The sequence below is a fragment of the Condylura cristata genome, unplaced genomic scaffold (assembly GCF_000260355.1).
Source record: "Condylura cristata isolate star-nosed mole 26May11 unplaced genomic scaffold, ConCri1.0 scaffold00032, whole genome shotgun sequence".
In the NCBI taxonomy this organism is placed as follows: Eukaryota; Metazoa; Chordata; class Mammalia; order Eulipotyphla; family Talpidae; genus Condylura; species Condylura cristata.
The window spans coordinates 18887287-18905960 of NW_004567133.1; the positions used below are offsets into that span (position 1 = coordinate 18887287).

At 62.3% G+C, this 18674-nt stretch overlaps 2 protein-coding genes across 4 annotated transcripts in view; one reads left to right on the forward strand and one right to left on the reverse strand.

Annotated features, from left to right (window-relative positions):
* Positions 1-6: 6 nt before the first annotated feature.
* LOC105854307 (periplakin-like) lies at positions 7-7152 on the forward strand. 2 transcript variants are annotated; one of them, XM_012732028.1, is made up of 8 exons: positions 7-146; positions 220-358; positions 765-958; positions 1807-1957; positions 2675-2758; positions 3239-3355; positions 3722-3814; positions 4422-7152. In XM_012732028.1, the coding sequence occupies exons 1-8, from the start codon at positions 7-9 to the stop codon at positions 7080-7082; spliced, it is 3579 nt and encodes a 1192-aa protein (XP_012587482.1). In that variant the 3' UTR covers positions 7083-7152. The 2 variants fall into 2 exon arrangements, with proteins under 2 accessions (XP_012587482.1, XP_012587483.1); XM_012732029.1 differs by having other exon boundaries at positions 56-358; positions 4419-7152.
* Positions 7153-7882: 730 nt separating this feature from the next.
* UBN1 (ubinuclein 1) overlaps positions 7883-18674 on the reverse strand; it is a 28030-nt gene continuing 17238 nt past the window's right edge. The window contains exons 12-17 of one of the 2 annotated variants that reach the window (XM_012731943.1): positions 15293-15343; positions 15153-15195; positions 12750-13967; positions 11713-11950; positions 11372-11461; positions 7883-9756 (exon numbers count right to left, since the gene is read on the reverse strand). In XM_012731943.1, the coding sequence (XP_012587397.1) occupies positions 9707-9756; positions 11372-11461; positions 11713-11950; positions 12750-13967; positions 15153-15195; positions 15293-15343 (1690 nt within the window). In that variant the 3' untranslated portion in view covers positions 7883-9706. Of the gene's footprint in view, positions 9757-11371; positions 11462-11712; positions 11951-12716; positions 13968-15152; positions 15196-15292; positions 15344-18674 lie in introns of both variants that reach the window. The other variant, XM_004692145.2, reaches the window with a different exon arrangement.

The window sequence follows — 18674 nt, forward strand, 5'->3', positions numbered from 1 at the left end:
GAGAAGATGCGCAGCACCGCCGAGTGCGAGGCCTTCGCGCAGGCGCTCCCGGGCAGCGGCAGCGCGCCCCTGCTGAGGGCCCGGGTGGACGACACCCACCGCAGATACGAGCACCTGCTGCAGCTGCTGGACTCGGCCTGCGAGAAGTGGGTGCCAGGCGGGCAGGGGGAGGAGCCAGGCGAGGGGCCGATGGCAACCCCACCTGTGACCCGGCCCTAGGGTGGACGCTGCCAACCGCCTGGAGGAGAGCCTGCGGCAGGCCCGGGAGGTGCTGGCTGCCTACGAGAACCAGCTGGCCCAGGAGGACACCGTGCCCGACAGCAGCCACGCCCTGGACAGCAAGAGGCAGGGGCTGGCGGTGAGTGGGGGCGGCCGCCTTCCTCTGACCCGGGCCCCAGGCACCCACCCAGCGCCCCTCCAGGCCGGGACGCCCCACTGGTGGCGGAGTGGGGTGGGGGAGGGGCAGGCCCACGGCTCGCGCTCAGCTGCCCTGGGGGTTGCCCTGCCTACGGGACCCACCTGAGTGACCCGGTGCTCGGGGTGTGCTGACCTGGCCGGCAGCTGCTCTTGGCCCGTGGCCACTCGGCCGCTTCCAACAAGGGGCCGCTTCGGGCCCCTTGACCCACCTGCCCTGGGCGCGTGTGGTGAGCCCCGATGCTCCTGGGGCCGCGTGGAGACCCCGAGGGCGCCGCGACGCTGCGGGGGCCGCTGGCGGTGGGCCTGGGCGCGTGAACTGAGCCCCGACGCCCTCTCCGCCCCGCCAGGCCATGGCCTCCCAGCTGCAGGCCCGGCAGGCCCTCGTGGGCGAGGCGGAGAAGAACCTGCAGGTGGCCAAGCAGTGCTGCGGCCTGCTGGCCAGCCGCTTCCAGGAGCACTGCCCCGACCTGGAGCGCCAGGAGGCCGAGGTGCACAAGCTGGGCCAGCGCTTCGACAGCCTGGGCCAGCAGGTGGAGTGCAGGTGAGCCCCACACCGTTTCCTGGCGGGAAGAGCGGCTCCTGGCAAAGCTGCCCGCCCGGGCAGGCCCGCTCCAGGCCCGCAGCGACGGCCTCGCCCGCGGCCTCGCTCGGCCTGTGCACCGCCAGCGCCCCCACCGCTCCTGTTTCTGGAAGCTTCTGTAGAATGTGCTTCTTCCTGATGTGCCGGAGAGGGCCTGGGGCTGCGTCTTGCACACCCCGTGCCGCGAGGCTTCTCGCCAGGTTCTCGCCGGCAGGAGGCGCTGACCCGTCCCGTGTGGCTGAGCCTCCTGTGCGTCCCCACGGAACTGTCCCCGTCCGTCACGCGTCAGCTGCGGGGTGCTCCCCCCGCGCGCCTGCAGCACCGGCGCCCGTCCTGGCTCCGTGTGACCCGCGGCCCCTCGGCCGCCCCCGCCCGTTTCGAAGAGCGGCTTTGGCCGCTGCGCGCCTCCTCTTGCTTTCCGGGTTCCTCTTTCGCGGGCATCACTGCTGGTGCCCCGCTGCCGCCGACTGCAGAGGCGCCGAAGCCCCTCCTAAAGCCCGCTTCGCCTGCGTCTGTCGTGACCCGCGCTCTGACATTGTCCTCCTCGGCGAGCCACCCCCCCCCAGGTTCCCTGACCTCCCGTGACTCCTCCGAGGGTGGGGGCGTGGGGCTGTGCCGCTGGCCTCCCTGCCCCCAGGCGGTGGACGTCCACAGTGCCGTGTCCGCCTGGCCCTGAACGTCTGCGTCCCTCCCAGCTCCGCTCCGCTCAGTGTGGCCCTTGAAGACAGCACGGCAGACTCCCCTGCCAAGGGCTGGGCGCAGCCCCCACCCCCTCCCGTCTCCCGCCCAACGCCCGCCTCTGCCCGCAGGGCCCGGAGCCTGCAGAGCGCGCAGGCCGCCTACGCCGAATACCGGCGCGGCTGTGACCAGGCGCTCCGCTTCCTGTCCGGCGTCCCCAGCTACGCGCCGCAGGAGACAGACAGCCTCAGCCAGATGGAGACCAAGCTGAGGAACCAGAAGGTTAAGGCAGCTGCCTCTGCACCCACGGCAACTGGGGGCCAGGGTCAGATGGGGGGCCCTCCCGGAGGTGGGGCCCCTGCGGCTTTGTCCTCGTGAGCCCTCTGGCACGGGCACGCTGGGAACGAGGGTGCATCCTGCTCCCTCCTCGGTGCCCACACAGGGCCTGGCCCAGCGCAGACACTCGGGCAAGCTGCCTGCCTGAGAAGGGCCCCAGGGACACGGGGTGGGGGTGGGGACCCTGGCCGGAACCCTTTCCAAACATCAGGGTCGCGCCTTCTCAGAGGCAGCGGCGCCTGATGGGGCGGGGCATGGCCACAGCCGCCCCCGCGGCCCAGACTCAGGGCCCAGCGCCACCCCACGAGCGGTGTGCCCACAGCCACCGGACGGCGCGGCCGCCGTGCCTCACTCGGAGCCCGCAGACAAGGAAGGTGCTTACCTCTCAGGGCTGTCTGAAGACGGTATCGGCAATCTCAGACAGCAGAATGGCCCTGGCACTGTGAAGCCCGCAAGAAACGCTCATTTCCGGGCAAAGACAAGTGTCTCCTTGGCCCTTCCCCACGGGGCCTTGGATGTGCCTTCTGTAAGGGACAGATGCAGACAGGAAAGCGACTCACTATCCTTGCGCAGGAGGGTGACTCCAGATCCTAAGGAGTCCAGCTACTCTATCAGGGCTTTGTTTTTAGCTCTGACCTGTGAAATCTGTCCTTCCTTGCACAGAACCTGCTCGATGAAATAGCGAGGAGGGAGCAGGAGGTACAGAAGGTCTACGCTGCCTCCCAGCAGTACCAGCAGGCTGTCAAGGTGAGACGTCACTGCTTCCTCGCCCCCGTGGGCTGGGAGGGACGCAGCAGGCTGCCAGGACGGCAGCTCGGTGCAGCGGCCGGCACCTGAAAAGGGCTTTCTACCCTGAAAGCAGTAGGCTCGGGGCATTAGGGGAAGGCAGGCTTTCTCCTGAGGGAAAACATGCAGCAGAACGCCGGCTACCGGGGCACGAGCGCTTTACCCTGGCCAAGCAGCCAGCCTAGAAGCACCTCGGCCCGGAGCGGCTGCGCAGGGGGCACGCGGCCACGTGGCGGGCGGCGGGCCACCGGGCCTTCAGGCCGCCAGGAGGGACGGAGGCCCGTGGCGGTGTGAGGAAGAGCGACGCCCGCCTGTAGGCACAGTTCAGGGTGTCCTCTGTCGGGGTGGCCCCGGGGCCGGCACGTGGCCCGGGCGGGGCTGCCGCTGAAGCGTGTAAGAGCCACGCAGGCGCCAACAGCTCTGCGTGTCCCCTTCGCCCAGGACTACGAGTTAGAAGCTGAGAAGCTAAGGTCTCTCCTGGACCTGGAGAGTGGAAGGACCAGCCACGTGAGCAAGAGAGCCAGGCTGCAGTCCCCCGCCGCCAAGGTGAAGGAGGAGGTGAGTTCTGCGGCCGGGTCTGCTCAGGGTGGCCGGCCCTCCGGCTGTGAGAAGGAATGATGCTCTGGGGCGGTGATGCCGCCAGGCTGCAGGTATCCGAGTCAAAGCCACGGGTCCGGGAGGCCCCCGCTGGCTCCCCGCAGTCGGTACAGGGCCGTCGGCTTCTACACACAAGGACACCGAAGCCCAGGCGGAAGACGCTCGAGGTCGCGGGGGGCGGGGGATCTTAAGACACGTGCTTGAGTTCTGGTCTTCGTGTCGTTGAGACCGGAGCGTGCTCCAGGTAGGAAGGAGGGGAGCGAGAAGCCATCTCTTTAGCCACAAACGCCAGACTTCTCAACAGCTGTCCCGGCTGCTCTTCTGCAGGAAGTGGCTCTTGCTGCCAAGTTCACCGAAGTCAATGCCATCAACAGACAGAGGCTGCAGAATCTGGAGTTCGCGCTGAATCTCCTGAGACAGGTGAGCAGCGTCATCCTGCCCCAGGAAACAGCCTGGGCCGGGCGTGGCCCTGGCTAGCCGGGCGGGGCAGCCAGGTGCAGACGCTGGCCAGGCTTCTGCCTGCAGGAGGCTGACTGCATCCAGTCATCATCTGCTGAGTACTCGGGACAAGGTAACTTTTTCAAAAGCACACAATGTTTGTAAGAACCTTGTAACAGCAAGAAACTGGAAACTGTAACAGTGAGAAAGGGGAAGCGGAGCTAGAGGTGGCGGCCCGCTGGCAAACGGCAAGGGCCCGCAGTGGAGGCGTCAGGAGTCCAGCCTGTCCGGACGGTGGCACCCGGTTGCTGCTCCTGTGCCGCTGTGGGGTTCCCTCGAGGGAACCCCAACAGATGGCCCAAGGGTGGCCCGAGTCAGCGTGGCCGCCATCCTCTAGAGCCAGGGCCAGCGGGGCTGCGGTTCCTCTTCAAACTCCTCTGAGTTGTGTCCTTTTCCTCACTGGTCTGTCGCTCGTGTGAGCCCAGCACCAAAGCTGGCCAGGGGCCACAGACAGCCCAGCGCCCTGCCCATGGGGGCCAGGTGCTCCCGCAGGGGCTGGCTCTCACCGCCGCGGTCTTCTCCTCAGCAGTCGGAGGTGGGCGTGACCCATGAGACCCTGCAAGGGAGCGGGCCGGGCTCCGGAGTGGAGGAGACCTGGAGGATCCAGAAGGAGCTGGACGAGGAGACCGAGCGGAGGCAGCAGCTGGAGAGCGAGGTCCAGAGCGCCCAGGAGGAGGTCCAGGCGCTGCAGAGCCAGAGCCCGCAGGAGTCAGTGGTGAAGAAGGAGGTGCTGAAGAAGGTGCCGGACCCCGAGCTGGAGGAGAGCTTCCGGCAGATGCAGCGCAGCCTGGCGGAGGAGCAGCACAAGAACCAGCTGCTGCAGGAGGAGCTGGAGGCGCTGCAGCGGCGGCTGGGCGCCCTGGAGCAGGAGAGCGGGGCCGGGGGCCAGGAGTACGTGGTCAAGGAGGTCCTGCGCATCGAGCCCGACAGGGCCCAGGCAGGCCAGGTCCTGAGGCTGCGGGAGGAGCTGGAGGCGCTGCGGCGGCAGAAGGGCACCCGGGAGGCGGAGGCCGCGCTCCTGCAGCAGCGCATCGCGGCGCTGGCCGAGGAGAAGAGCCGGGCGCAGGAGAAGGTCACGGAGAAGGAGGTGGTGAAGCTCCAGAACGACCCGCAGCTGGAGGCGGAGTACCGGCAGCTGCAGGAGGACCAGCGGCGGGAGGGCGGCCTACGGGAGAAGCGCGAGGAGGAGCTGAGCTTCCTGCAGGGCGAGCTCGAGAGGCTGGAGAAGGCCCGGGCCATGGCCGAGGGCAAGGTCACCGTCAAGGAGGTGCTCAGGGTGGAGCGAGACCCCGCCGCCGGGCGGGAGGTGGGCGAGCTGCAGCTCCTCCACGAGGCCGAGGCCGCCAAGGTGCGCGCCCACCAGCGGGAGAAGGCCGAGCTGCTGCGCAAGATCCGGGCCCTGGAGGAGGAAAACGCCAGGGTGGTGGTGCAGGAGAAGGTGCGGGAGATCGTCCGGCCCGACCCCACGGCCGAGAGCGAGGTGGCCGACCTCCGCCTGGAGCTGGTGGAGCAGGAGCGCAAGTTCCGGGGCGCCGAGGAGCAGCTCAGGAGCTACCAGAGCGAACTGGAGGCGCTTCGGCGGCGGGGTCCCCAGGTGGAAGTCAAAGAGGTGACCAAGGAAGTCATCAAGTACAAGACCGACCCCGAGCTGGAGGAGGAGCTGCAGCGGCTGAGGGAGGAGATCGTGGACAAGACCAGGCTCATCGAGAGGTGCGACCTGGAAGTCTACCAGCTCAAGCAGGAGATCCAGTCCCTGAAGGACACCCAGCCCCAGGTGCAGACCAAGGAGGTGGTCCAGGAGATCCTCCAGCTCCAGGAAGACCCCCAAACCCAAGCGGAGGTAGAGTCTCTGCGGGCCAGGCTGTCGGAGGAGCAGAAGAAGCAGGTCGACCTGGACAGGGAGCGGCTCTCCCAGGAGGAGAAGATCAGGGCCAAGGAGGCGGAGCTCTCCCAGGTGAAGGAGACGGTGGTCCGGCAGGAGGTGGTCAGGTTCGAGGAGGAGCCGGGCCTGCGCGCCGAGGTGGACGCCTTCACCGAGAGCATCGACGTGGAGCTCCGGCAGATCGACACGCTGCGCGGGGAGCTGCGGCGGCTGCAGCGCCGGCGGGCCGAGCTGGAGGGGCAGCTGGAGGAGCTGGAGCGCGAGCGCCGTGCGCGCAGCGAGGCCGAGCTGGAGGTGCAGCACCTGAAGCGGCGGCTGGCCGACCTGGAGGAGGAGGAGGCGCAGGCCCGGGAGAGGGTGACCCTCAAGCAGAAGGTGGTGCTGCAGCAGGACCCCCAGCAGGCCCGGGAGCACGGCCTGCTCAAGCTGCAGCTGGACGAGGAGCGGCTCCGGCGGCAGGCGCTGGAGGGCGAGCTCGAGGCCCTGCGGCAGCAGCTGGGCCGCCTGGAGAAGCTGGAGGTCAAGGAGAAGGTGGTCGTCTCCGAAAGCGTCCAGGTGGAGAAAGGCGACACGGAGCAGGAGATCCGGGAGCTCAAGAGCAGCCTGGAGGAGGAGAGCCGGGGCAAGAGGGAGCTGGACGCCGAGGTGAGCCGGCTGGAAGCCAAGCTGTCGGAGCTGGAGTTCTCCAACTCCAAGTCGTCCAAGGAGCTGGACTTCCTGCGGGAGGAGAACCACAGACTCCAGCTGGAGCGGCAGGACCTGCAGCTGGAGGCCCGAAGGCTCCAGTCGGAGATCGAGCTGGCAGCAACGGAAACCCGGGACCTGCAGACCGCGACGGCGGCGGGCTCCGGGGCGAGCCTCGACTCCAGACTGCGGTCCCTGGAGAGGGAGCTCGACGACCTCAAGCGGCTCTCCAGGGACAAAGACCTGGAGATCGACGAGCTGCAGAAGCGCCTGGGCTCCGTGGCGGTCAAGAGGGAGCAGAGGGAGAACCACCTGCGGCGCTCCATCGTGGTCATCGACCCCGACACGGGCCGCGAGCTGTCCCCCGAGGAGGCCCGCCAGGCCGGGCTCATCGACTGGAACATGTTCGTGAAGCTCAGGAGCCAGGAGTGCGACTGGGAGGAGATCTCGGTGAAAGGGCCCAGCGGGGAGTCGTCCGTGATCCACGACAGGACGTCCGGCCGGAAGTTCTCCATCGAAGAGGCGCTGCAGAGCGGGAGGCTGACCGCCGCACAGTACGAGCGCTATGTCAACAAGGACATGTCCATTCAGGAGCTGGCTGTGCTGGTGTCTGGCCAGAAGTAGCACGCCCTTCTCCGCCTGTCTTCGCGGCAGCTGGGGGCAGGCGCGCTCCCACCCGCTCCCCTCCCGGCAGCGCCCCCCCCCCCCCGCCCCTGCAGGCGCCCATCCCAGCTCCCCTCCCTGCCCGGGGCGTGGCTCACCCACAGGCCGTTCGGGCACTGGCAGAACTGGCGGCCGTCCCGTCACCCAGCCCGGGGGCGGCCTGTTTCGCACCCCGTGACCCAACCAGTGCCGCGCCGCTCTGCGTCCTCCCTGGCTGCACCTCCTGGCGCTCGTGGACTGAAGCACGAGACGACGGGCAGACTGGCGCGGCCTCACGCTCCGTGGGGCGCTGGCAGGCCGGACGGCCTCCCCTCCACCCCCGCTCGCCCCTGCCCCACGGGCCGCCGCCTCAGCTGCCCCAGGACGAGGCGCCTCTTGGCTCCGAGGACGCGTGGCCCCGGGTGACAGCGTCTCATGGAGGCCCCGCTGCCGCTGCCTGACTTTCTGCGCCTTACAAGTCTTGCTGTTATCTCGGTGGTATTTAGGTAAGCTAAACTTGATTTCTCACCAAACCATTCTAGGTTCTCTGTATCTCATGTATAATGCAAGAAAACGGGAAGGAATAAGGAACTCTATTTATAGCTCGAAAATAAAACCCTGGTGGCTTGACTCATTTCGGCTGAGTGTTTCTTCCTGCTGGGGGCTTCTCCTCCCCCACTCCCTGCGGCGCCAGCCGGGATGGGCTGCCCACTTCCACACCTGCCCCACAGGAGCCAGGGTCACCTGCCACAGGTAACAACAACCAAAGAAGTCCGAGAAGGGTTCTGGAAACCTTGAAACAATTTATTGAGTTGCTTTATACAAGATGAACAATTTCCACCCCACCCCCACCACCAACGCAGTCCTGCACAAAGGCCAGGCAGCCCTCTCACCCTGCGCCGCCAGGCCCGGGAGCCGGCCTGTGGCTCTGCCTTGCCGTGGCCGGTGAAGTCATTCACTCCGCGTTCCCACAAATAAAGCATAGACAGGAAAAAGAAATCCCATAAACTCCCCATCAAAGAAACGGTTCCCTGAGGCAAGAGGCATCACTAGATTCCTAAAAATGAGGAAATTCTGCTCCAGCTGCTGTCACTGGTACGGGGCGGGGGCACCGCAGGGGCCGGCCGGTGCGGCCGAGCTGTCGCAGACGCCTGCAGAGTCTCTGCTCGGCTCTGAGCTCAGCAACACAGATCTCTTCTTTGGCTCTTTTGCTACTACCTAAAACTACTCTGTAAACAAACGGGGGTCCAAGTTGCAAAAAAATATATATAACAAAGGAGTGAGGAATCCACTTAGCCCAAGGCGGTTCTTACATTTAAAAAAAAAAAAAAAAAAAAAGCAGAGGCCTGGCCGGACCGCTGGCCGAGGTCCCAGTCCCCTACAGACCGACAAACCTCTGCGGGGTCGCGAGTCGCTGAGCACCGGACCCGGGTCGGGACGCAGGACGGTCTCCACAGGCCCCACTCGGCCTGCTGCTGCCAGTCCCGACAGCGTGCCCGGGGCGGGGCAGCCGGCGGACACCGAGCAGGGGGCCCGGGGGGCGCACGGCCCTGTGCTGCCGTGAAGCAGCTCCAAGCTAAGCCCTCATCTGTCTGACGTCGTCTCTGAAGCCCAACAGCGTCGCCCTGAAGTCAACGTGGGACGCCCCAATAGCGCAAGGCTGTTTTGGACCTGGCGGATGCTTCAGAGGCCGGTCCCGCGGTTCTGCCTGAGAGTCTATGCAAACTGAGGCCTGCGGCCCTCACGTCCCTGGCCCTAAGAGACGAAGACAGGCTTCAGGGCCCTGCAGTCCACCTATCAACTCCGAGTCACACACTAGGCCCTGCTGAGCTGGGGGCCAGATGACCCTCACGTCAGAACAGCACAGATTATGATGTGCAACCGTAAAAAACTCAAATAAAGCTGCCGTCTTAAACACAGACATGTCTTTAAAAGAAGGCCGTCTGAGGCCCCGAGGGCTGCGTGGCCGTGCTGTCTAGCCCTGCCCCACCCTAAAGGCACTGGGGTTTTGTCTTCCTGTAATGTGGCGCGAGAAGAACAGGACCATTCTAGCCGATGTATTTAATGGGAATGATGAAAACTGAGCCAAAATAAGTCTTTAAAAATCCTGTCACAATCATCGAATCTACAAAGGTCTTCTCTCTGAAGAGCGTCGCTGTCCTGTCGGCAGCGAAGCCGGCCGTCACGCGCATCAGGCGTGTTCCGAGACGAGGCCGGTCTGCCGGCCGCAGCGCAGCCCGCTGTCGTCCTCCTGTAGGCGCCGCTTGCGGGCGGCTGGACAGCACGCCCCTCCGGCATCCGCTGCGGCCGGGAGGGCGCCAGGAGCTCCTCTGGCCCAGCCAGGGGAGGGGCAGAGGTGACTGCCACGGGTGCCAGCGGCGTCGCCCCTCGACAGAGCCCCAAAGCCCGGGCCGCCGGGCCAGTCAGTGCCAGGAGAAGCGGGGGCTGTCCCCTCCCAAGTGCCCAGAGATGCTCTGCTTAGCACTCACGCCTTCCCCAGAAGAAACCCGACCGGCAGAAGGGGCGTAGCGATGATCCGATTTCTGAGGCCTACTCGGCCATCTCCTACCCAGACCCAGGCTAACCAGGCCCATCCTCTGAGCTGGTCATAATTTCCGTGGAACACCAGGCCCCTTCCCGTGAAGCTGAGAAGCATCTGGAAAAGAACAAAACAGAACACAAGTCTTTCAGGACCTCTGATTCCCTTAAGGCAGCAGCCCTCTTCTCACAAGCAAACTCCCCCAGCCCGAGCGCCCCGGAGCACAGGCAGGCCAGGAAACACTGGCCGGTGGCCCTGGGGATGGCCACCTGCGGCGGCAACAGCACGCACACGCCTGGCGTGGCGCCAAGGTGCCTGTGGAGGGCCGCTTGGTACCACGGACTGCTCCACTCAGGCAGGAGCTGACCAGTCTCCCAAGTCCTAACACGCTCACACCATGCCACATGGCAGTGACCAGTCCCCACCAGCAAAGACCTCGGGATCCTGGAGACATGCTCGACGGCACGCACATTCACGCTGAGCCCACAGAAGCCAGCCAAGCAGCACGCAGCCACCAGGGCAGGCGCGTCCCGGCTGCGCACAGGGCTGCCCGGCCACCATGGGACATGGAAGCAGAGCAGAAATGCCAGCTCGGAGAGCTTGCTCTAGCACAGGTGCCCTGCCATCGCTGCCCAGCAGGAACAAGAGGGAAGTGGTCTGCTGAAAACCAGAGAGCAGCAAGCGTGTCTGGATGGCTCTTCGGCTGTTTTTGGAAGAGCAACCTCTGAAAACACACCCACGAGTCCTGGGGACCCCCAAAAATTCCATAGCGGCAGTGGCTGCTGCCAGCGCTGGAGCGAGTCCTTGCTCTCACTGCTTCCCTGAAGAAAAGGGGTCACTAAGGATGCAGGTTCAAGCCCCTCAATTTCTTTTTCTCTGAAGAAGTAAAACTTCCACCTTGGGTGCTCACAAATTGATTTTTGCATGCAGGGGGCTCTTGGGCCTCACTCTGAACGATCTGCCTCAGGACACGGGGGCAGGAAGCCGCTGTAAAAGTGGGGGCAGCTGGCACTCGGGCTCAGGGCTCTTGGGGAGGTCAGTCAAGGCAAGGCGGCCCAGGCTCAGCCCTCCCCTGACCGGGTGCCCACCGCTCACGCCTGGGCAGTGCTGCAGAGAGAGCAGCAGCAGGTCAAAGCCAAGGCCCCAGGTGGCCTCACACCAGGAGGCATCAAGCGCCCCCAGCCCAGGCCCAGAGGGCCGAGGCAAGTCCCCTGACTGAAGGTGCAAGCCTGGGCTGCCAAGGGGCCCATTTCCAAGAGCGGGAGCAGCAAGGGGAGGGAGTCTGCCACTCCTGCCGCGCCCACCCCTTGCTTCTTCCCTAGAGGCGCACCCCGCTAGACAGCGCATCAGAGGGCAGGCCCCTGAGGCCTTTCCCCTTCATTAAGGCAGAGGTCAGAGTGCTTCCTGCAAACTGCTAACACCCCAAGATGAGGTGGGGCCCACCCCAACAGCACGCCCATACCGCCCAGGTTTATTTTTATGGCAAAGGAAGCCCAGGGCTAGGGCCCTGCCTTGCTGCTGAGCCACCGGCCGCATCTGCGGCCAGAGCAAGGCTGACCCTGGGGCCTCTCACACAGGGTGGCGCCTGCGTGACACGGAGGCCCAGGCCCAGCGCCTCACAGGACAAACTGGACAACACAGTGACAACGCGGGGAAGACACGGAGCCCCTCGGCGCGGGCAGGCTTCGAGGGCGGGCGCACGGTGCACGTGGCGCTGGCCGCCGGCCATTACCTGGCAGACTCTGTGGGACGTGGGTGGACACGGCAGCGTGAGGGAGAGGCGCTGCGCGGGGCGGGCTGGAGTGCAAGCCAGCCAGGAGACCTGGGAGAAGACAGGAGGGAGGAGAGAACAAACACACACGCTGACGACGGCACAGGAGCCGCCTCGGCTCGGAGCCCAGCAGCCTACGCGCCAGGCTCTGGTGAACACCCTCCAGGGAGGGGCTCAGCACCGCCCCCCCGATGCTGCCCAGGGCCTCACACCACACAGACAGGAGGACAGAACGCAGGGGCACAACACAGTGTTCCTGGGGCACCCTCTGACCCCATGTGGCGCGCGGAGGACGCACTCACTGTGGCTGAGGCCGTGGTGGAAAGTCCCGGGAGCGGGCCCCGTGACGATGGCGTCCTTGGAGACCCCCGCTTTGGCGGCCGAGTCGGCACCGAAGGAGATCATGTGCAGCGGGAACGGGGAGATGATGCCCAGGGAGCCCGCATTCACGGCCCCCGGCAGCTTGGGGCCGCCGGACTTGTATGACGAGGACAGCAGGCCTGAGGAGCTGGTCAGCAGCACAGCCCCACTCGTTCCTTTCTAGGGAGGACACAGCAGGGTCAGGCTGTGGCGCCACGCGCCCCTCACACCGAATGCGGACGCCCAGGTCCTGGAGGGAGCGGGAGGCCCCCAGCAGCGCTCGCTAGGCAGAGGGCCTCCTCTGCGCAGGCCTGGGGGCCGCGGCTCACTGCACACGCGTGTGCTCACATACATGAGCCTGTCTCTGGGAAGGACAGGAAGATGGCTGGCGGCGGCAACGTCAACGCTGCCTCCCTCCCAACCTGCTTTCACAGCGCCAGCTCCCAGCTCGGCGGTTTCATGCACTGGGGAGCTCTCCTGCCTTGCCCACAGGCCAGCCTCAGAAACTGCTGGACCACCAAGTTGTCTTTGCAGAGTTCAAGGCCCAGCAGACACTCACTCTTAGAGAGTAACTCGTCTTCCCGGGCATGAGCCCCCCTCCCCCTCGCTCATGACCTCGCGGGTGACTGCATGCTCATCTTGCTCCCTTGGACAGATGAGCAGGCAGGAGGCTGCAGAAGGGAAGCTCTGTGGCTCCCTGTAGGCACACAGCCTCTTGCTCCCTGCCAACACCCCACTGACGGGTCCTTCCCCTCACACGTCCCAGGGAAGTCACAGGCTTCCCAGGGCTGCTGTCACAGAGCAATGAAGGCCTGAAAACAGGAAGCCAGTCCAACCGCATTGCGCCAGCTCACTAGGACTGCAGGTCAGTGTCAGGTGCCTCTGACCGGGACGAGGCCCGCGGCCCCGGCCACAGGCCTTCGGGGCGGCCGCAGCCTGCACTCACCGACAAGGAGGGAGACGAGGTCACGCTGCTCACCGCGGTCGGCTTCAGGGAAGAGGTCAGTAGCTTGGCCACTCCTTGGGTCCCTCCGCTAGAATCTCCATTCGGACCACCAGGAGGAGCCACCAGGGTCAGCTTCTGGGACACAGGTGGTTTCTTCACTGCGGAGCTGGGGAGGGGCCGGCTGGCCGGCTGGCCTGTGGAGGGAGGCTGCACCCCCGGAAGCAGGCTCCCAGAGGTTGAGCCTTGGGCGGGTGTCCCCCCAGAGGAAGAGCTGCCAGAGGAAATCCCGTGTTTAGAGATGGAGCCGGCGAAGGGGCTGCTCTTGTAAGACGGCCCTGATGCGCTGGCCGAGTGCTGTTTTGCTGGATGGCTCAGGGCAGCCGAGGCCGAGGCTGCGGCTTTATGAGAGCTGCTGCCGGAGGCAGGCGTGCCTCCTGAGGAGGCCGGCGCGGGGGGGTGGAAGCTCGGGCCTTTGGTGGGCGTCTTCACAAGCTGGAGGAGTGAGCGATGACACTGAGGGGAGGGAGCCTTAGGGCCCTGGAGCTTACTGACCAGGGGGGAGGTGGGTGGCAGCTTACTGACCAGTGGGGCCGGGGGAGGGACGCCCTTCTGCTGCTGCGTCCCTGCATGAAAGACCTTGACCTGCGGGCTGGGCCCTGAGGCTGCTGCCTGGGGTCCGTGAGACGTCCGTGGCAAACTGTGATGCTTTGCTTTGGACTGGTGCACGTCTGGCAGACCCTTGCTGAGGGGAGCCTGACAGGACAGCTCTTTGTAGCCAGCACTCTCTGTTTTTTTCTCCTGAGAGGATGGCCCCAGTGCCAGAGCCTGTTCAGCCAGGAAATTGAGAGGTGACTGCAAAGAACTAGAGGGTGGTGGGGCAGAAGGGCTGGGCTTCTGAAAGTTCCTTTTTTCTTCAGTACATAAAACACCTGCAACTTTTTCTGTAGGGGTTTTCGCGGGTGTGGGCAGTGTGAACTCTGTGCCCCCACTGGCTCTGCCGCTCAGAGCAGCCAGCTCCTTGGACACGGCCTCCAGGGAGGGGGCCGAGCCGCGGAGCAGGTCGCCGTCCAGTGAGTCCTCCAGGTTGATGGGGGCGGAACCAGCAAGACCGCCAGATGCCTGGGATGAGAGATCCCGGCCTGTGGCCCCGGGGCTCAGGCCCGCTCCCGGGTGATCTGAAGGCAAAGCAAGGGGGCCGCCAATCTGGCCTGATGGGACGGAGACCTTCTTATCGGGCTTAGCGGAGGATTCCTAGAGGAAGCACAAACGAGGGTGTTTAAAAATATCCCCAGATGGGCCTCCCTGGTGGCACAGGGTTGTCTCAGCACTGTGAAGCTGTGGGGAGCCCTGGAGGCCAAGAGTGACCCACGGGGTGCAGCAGACCTCTCCTGTCTCCCTGCTGCTCCCCTCAGCAGTGGATTTCAGTCGACCTGCCTGTTCTGCTCCCCGCTCTGTGTCTGGTGAGTCCTCTTACCCCCACACCTCTGACCTACTTCTTGTCTGCATAAATACAACTTTAGAGAGAAACACCCAGCCGAGGACTGGGAGCCGGGCCTGTGTGACCACAGACACTGCCCCTGCCACAGGGGCGCGAGGCCACCGGCTGGGGCTGAGCTCCCTGGGCAGGCTGCTGCCAGGTAAGCCCTCCCGCAGGGAGCAGCTTCTCTCTCCTTCTCAAAGACAAAGACTGGCGCAGACACTCTCCCCGTGGGCACCCAGTGATCTCAGCACAATGCGGGGCGTGTGGACCCCTGAAAGCCTTTTTTTGTAGCTCCTGTCTCCTCACTTAGGTTTGAATGAAAAATCATTTCCTGGCACAGTAAAGGGGTGTACCTGTCATTCTTGCAACCCAAGAGCTCCAAGCAGTGTGTCTGGGTGCTGTGGCGCTTACAGCTGTGCTCACCGGCTACCCAGATGTGGCACAGGCACTGGGCACCTCAGCAACTGCCTTAAGTTGGGAGAAAGCGGCTGCGTTTTGCCCTGGGGGTTTCCCACGCACCTGAGGTGGTGCTCGCCGTCCCCAGAATCCGTGACTGCACCTTCCCCCGCCCCGATCCCTGTCAGGTAACCTCAACAAGGCCATCTGTCCACCTGAGGCCCTTGAGGCTGACACACCCGGCCAGGCACACAGTCGTCCAGGGAAAGGCGGCCGTAACAGCACGACACTTAACAGTGCAGGCCTGTACCCCTCAGGGCTGTCTGCAGGGCCTCATTTCATCCCACAGCCGCCCAGGAACTGGCCAAGTAGGTGCGTTTCCTAGACCATCCATGGCTCTGGGCCGTGAGTGGCTCGGCTTGGCTCTCAGCAACACCAGGCCACTACAACTGCAAGTCTCGGCCTGAACAGCTGCCCCGGCCCAGCTAACCGCTATGAGCCACCACAGTCACTGAGACACTTTGGGAGTCCGCATCTGATCTGAGCATGCGCACACTCACCTTCACCTTGATTTTAGAAGGGGCCATTACTTTCTTCTTGGCCCTGTTCAAAGGAATAAACACAGCAGAGGTTTAGAGGACACCCACAAGGGAGACGAAATGACAGCAGCACTGAGAAGGAGAAACACCAAGACACTCACAGAATCGATGTCAGGTGCCCGTGGCCGCGTCTGCTCTCCTTAAACAGAGTCCTGAAAGAAATGGGACGCCAGGCACTCGGGACACGCCCCTGGAAGCAGGCTCTGTCCCGTCAATCATCTACCGTTCCTGGCCTGGGGCTGCTCCTCGCTGAACAGCCGGGACAAGAGCTGAGTCCCCGCCCTGAGGACCTAGAGCTGCCCAACAAGGTGAGAGCTGAGGCGGCATGGAGCCCACTCTGCTCTGCCCAAACCCCTCGTGCTGACTCCCCCAAAGGCAGGGAGGCGCCCCTTAGTGACAGCTTATTCTCATATGGAATAACCTAAACATGTCCTGCTCCAGAGAAACTCTGGTAAAATTTCTGCAGGCCCCTCCCCGCGTACCTTCAAGAGGCCAATCGGTAAGACGAGTGGATCCAGTTCAAAAGGAATGCCAAGATGAGAAAAGACCGAGCATTTCTCCAACCGCAGAAAGATCAGGCCAGTCGAGAGCACTGGGCCCGGGAGAGGATTTGGGCAGAGAGGCGACGGCGGCAGCAGGGTCCGACGCAACGGACACCTGCACCGGCAGGCCGTTCAGGCCTGGGCTCTGCTGACGGCTGGGAAGGGCGAACCGTGGCCAGCGCGTGCAGTCCCAGCTGCCAGTGGAGAGGGCGGCTCCGTGCCCGGCCAGCCAGGCAGGCAGGCAGGGGCTCCATGCTCTGCGTCGGGGCGGCCTGTCCAGAGCTCTCCAAGCCACAGCGGGCAAGGAGAGCCCCCGTGCGGGGTTCCAGGGCTCACTGCTCCGACCACAGGGGTTCAGCACCGAGGCCAGCAGCCACTGCTGCTGTCCCCCCTTCAGAAGCCAGACGCTGAAGAACATGACATTCAAATCTAACCACATATAAAATGACTGCACGTGCCCAGGGAAGGGCTCAGAAAGACCTTAGAGGACATTCAGCTTGCACCTCGGACAGACCCTCCGCCGACACAGCCGGAACATCCGTCCATCAGCAAACAAGTGCAGTAAAAGGCAGTGAAAACCCCAGGGCGGGGGAGAATCTGACTCCCAGGGTTACAGCATTACATTCAAACGTCCAGTGTTGCATCAAGAAACCACGGAAATAAATCAATAGGAATTGCTCCTGAAAAACAGAGGGGCAGGTATCTCAGACCAAGGCTTTAGAATAAGTCTTAAAAGATGTTCAAAGAATTGAAGGAAGAAGTAGAGAGTGAAAAAGCCACTGTGTGGGCAAAATGGAAATATCAATAGAGTTAGCCTGCAAAGAAATAGAAATTCTGGAGCTGAAAATATTAACAACTGAAATGAAAGACTCATGGAGAGAGTCACAGGCCTATCTGAGCAGACAGGAGACTCAGGTATGATGGAAATCAGCGATTCTGAGGAACCAAAAGAGAAAAAATTGAAGAAAAGTGAGTGGAGCCTGAGAACCTGTCGGCCCCCATCAAGTCAACCAACATACACCTAGGAAACTCCAGGAGAGGGAGAAGAAGGGGCGAAGGGAAGAACTAATGGCTGAAAACTCCCCAAATTTGATGAAATTCATGAAAGAAACTTCATTCATGAATTTCATCTTAATGAACTGCAAGACAGATACACTCAAAAAGAGTCACACTGACACAAACTTTCCAAAGGGGAAAATCTTCCGGCGACGAGAGAAGCCAGGCAGTGTGTGCAGGAGACAGTCAGGCCATCGGCAAGTTCCTCCCCGGGAGCTTTGGCGGCCGCAAGACAGTGGACAGATGCACTCAAAATGCTCTAAGAAAACAGTCAAACAGACATTTATACCCATGAACTGTCCTTCAAGAGGGAGAGACAAAGAAACAGCCCAGATAGGTCAGGTGCCGTATCGAGCCTTTCGCTAGGACAGGACATCCTCTTCTGTCTCTTGTAACCTTTCTTGGCTTACTGTTTCTTTTTTCTGATCTTAGAGCTATTTCTGCTTTGCCTTGGTTATTATCACTCTATACCCGTTTGTACTCTGAACCTCAGAGAAGTGCCTTGGTGGTGTATGTTTCTTTCCATTCTGTCGATCTGTCTTTGGGTTAGAGCTTGATCCATTTACGTTTGATGTAATTTCTGGTGAGGGACTATTTCTGTAAGTCGAATGACAAAAACTCTGCTCTCTTACAGCTCAGTCCCTACCCTCTTCTTGCTGATGTTACACAACTATCATTACACACTGCAAACTTGAAAGTTTCATGTTTAAAAAAAAAAAAAAAAGAATCCAGAAAAGAAAATTTCCTAGGCAGTAACAGCAGTTAGTATTATTATAACAACGGCTTGTAACTGACTTTTTCTTTTCCACATGTAGAGAGATGAAAGATTAGTACATTTAAAGAAAAAACTGAGTGTAAAAGCTATCATTACTGTAATATAATCAAATATGTTAAGCAAAAACTGAAAATTAAAGGAAGAAACACCTCTACAGTAACAGATGCCCACAATGAAGGGCAGACAGGCTGCCAGCACCACGCGTAACGGACGACGGCGCTCGCGCCGCCACCGCCACGTTTCTCAAGCATGGGGATAAATTTTCCAAGATGAAATGTTAAGCCACAAACTAAGTCTTAACGTATTTAATAAGACAGACATTGCACAAAGTATCTTCTCTGATCACAGCGGGGTACAGTCAGAATTCAATTACAAAAGGAAAACTGGAAAATTCACATGCTGTGGAAACGAAATACTTTTAAACTACCAATAGGAAAAAGAGCAGAAAGCCCGCTTTTCGAGGAAGAACCTCTGTACTGAGCACGAAGCAGGTTACGGCTGGGCCCGAGAAGCCCCGGAGGCTCTGTCCTGTCTGCCGCAGGCGGCAGCGGGGGCAGCGCCCGACGGAGCCGGGGCGCGTGGTCGGGGAAGCAGGCTCGGCCGTGGGTGCTCGCCCACACTCGGCAGGAAAGCCAGGTCCCACCCCACAGACCGGAGACGCTGAGGGTCTAGAGAATCCCAACAAGTCTATCCCGCAACAAAAACGCTCCTCGCCGACAGTGAGGCGGGCAGGATCGGTAGCTCGTTTCAAAAAGCGCCCCAATAGCTGGCCCTGCCTTATCTGTCACGAAACAGAGAGGCGCGTGGTGTGCACAGCCCGATATTTACACTGGTCTACACCGGATCTGAATCGTAAGCGGCTGAAACAGCATCTGTTGGACGTCTGATCCCCTGAGGCTGGCTTGTGGCTGAGTATGACTACAAACAGCTTTTGAATTCCGATAGTAACTGTGGGTCAAGCAGTACAGTCACTGTTTTCTCCTCCTAAACATAGCACTGGCCCGATGAATGATGTTTGACTTCTCTAAGAGGTGGTGAATGTCATCTCAGAATCTGTAGGAGAGTGGGTTTATGTTTAGATTTACAAAGCCATCCGTGTTGAGATACCTA

Excerpts from the sequence above, each read along its gene's own strand:
- LOC105854307 (XM_012732028.1), top strand. The coding sequence starts at position 7 with ATGCGCAGCACCGCCGAGTGCGAGGCCTTCGCGCAGGCGCTCCCGGGC. Across the intron at positions 147-219 it reads CTGGACTCGGCCTGCGAGAA|GGTGGACGCTGCCAACCGCC; the intron begins GTGGGTGCCAGG and ends ACCCGGCCCTAG. Across the intron at positions 3,815-4,421 it reads CGCTGAATCTCCTGAGACAG|TCGGAGGTGGGCGTGACCCA; the intron begins GTGAGCAGCGTC and ends TCTCCTCAGCAG.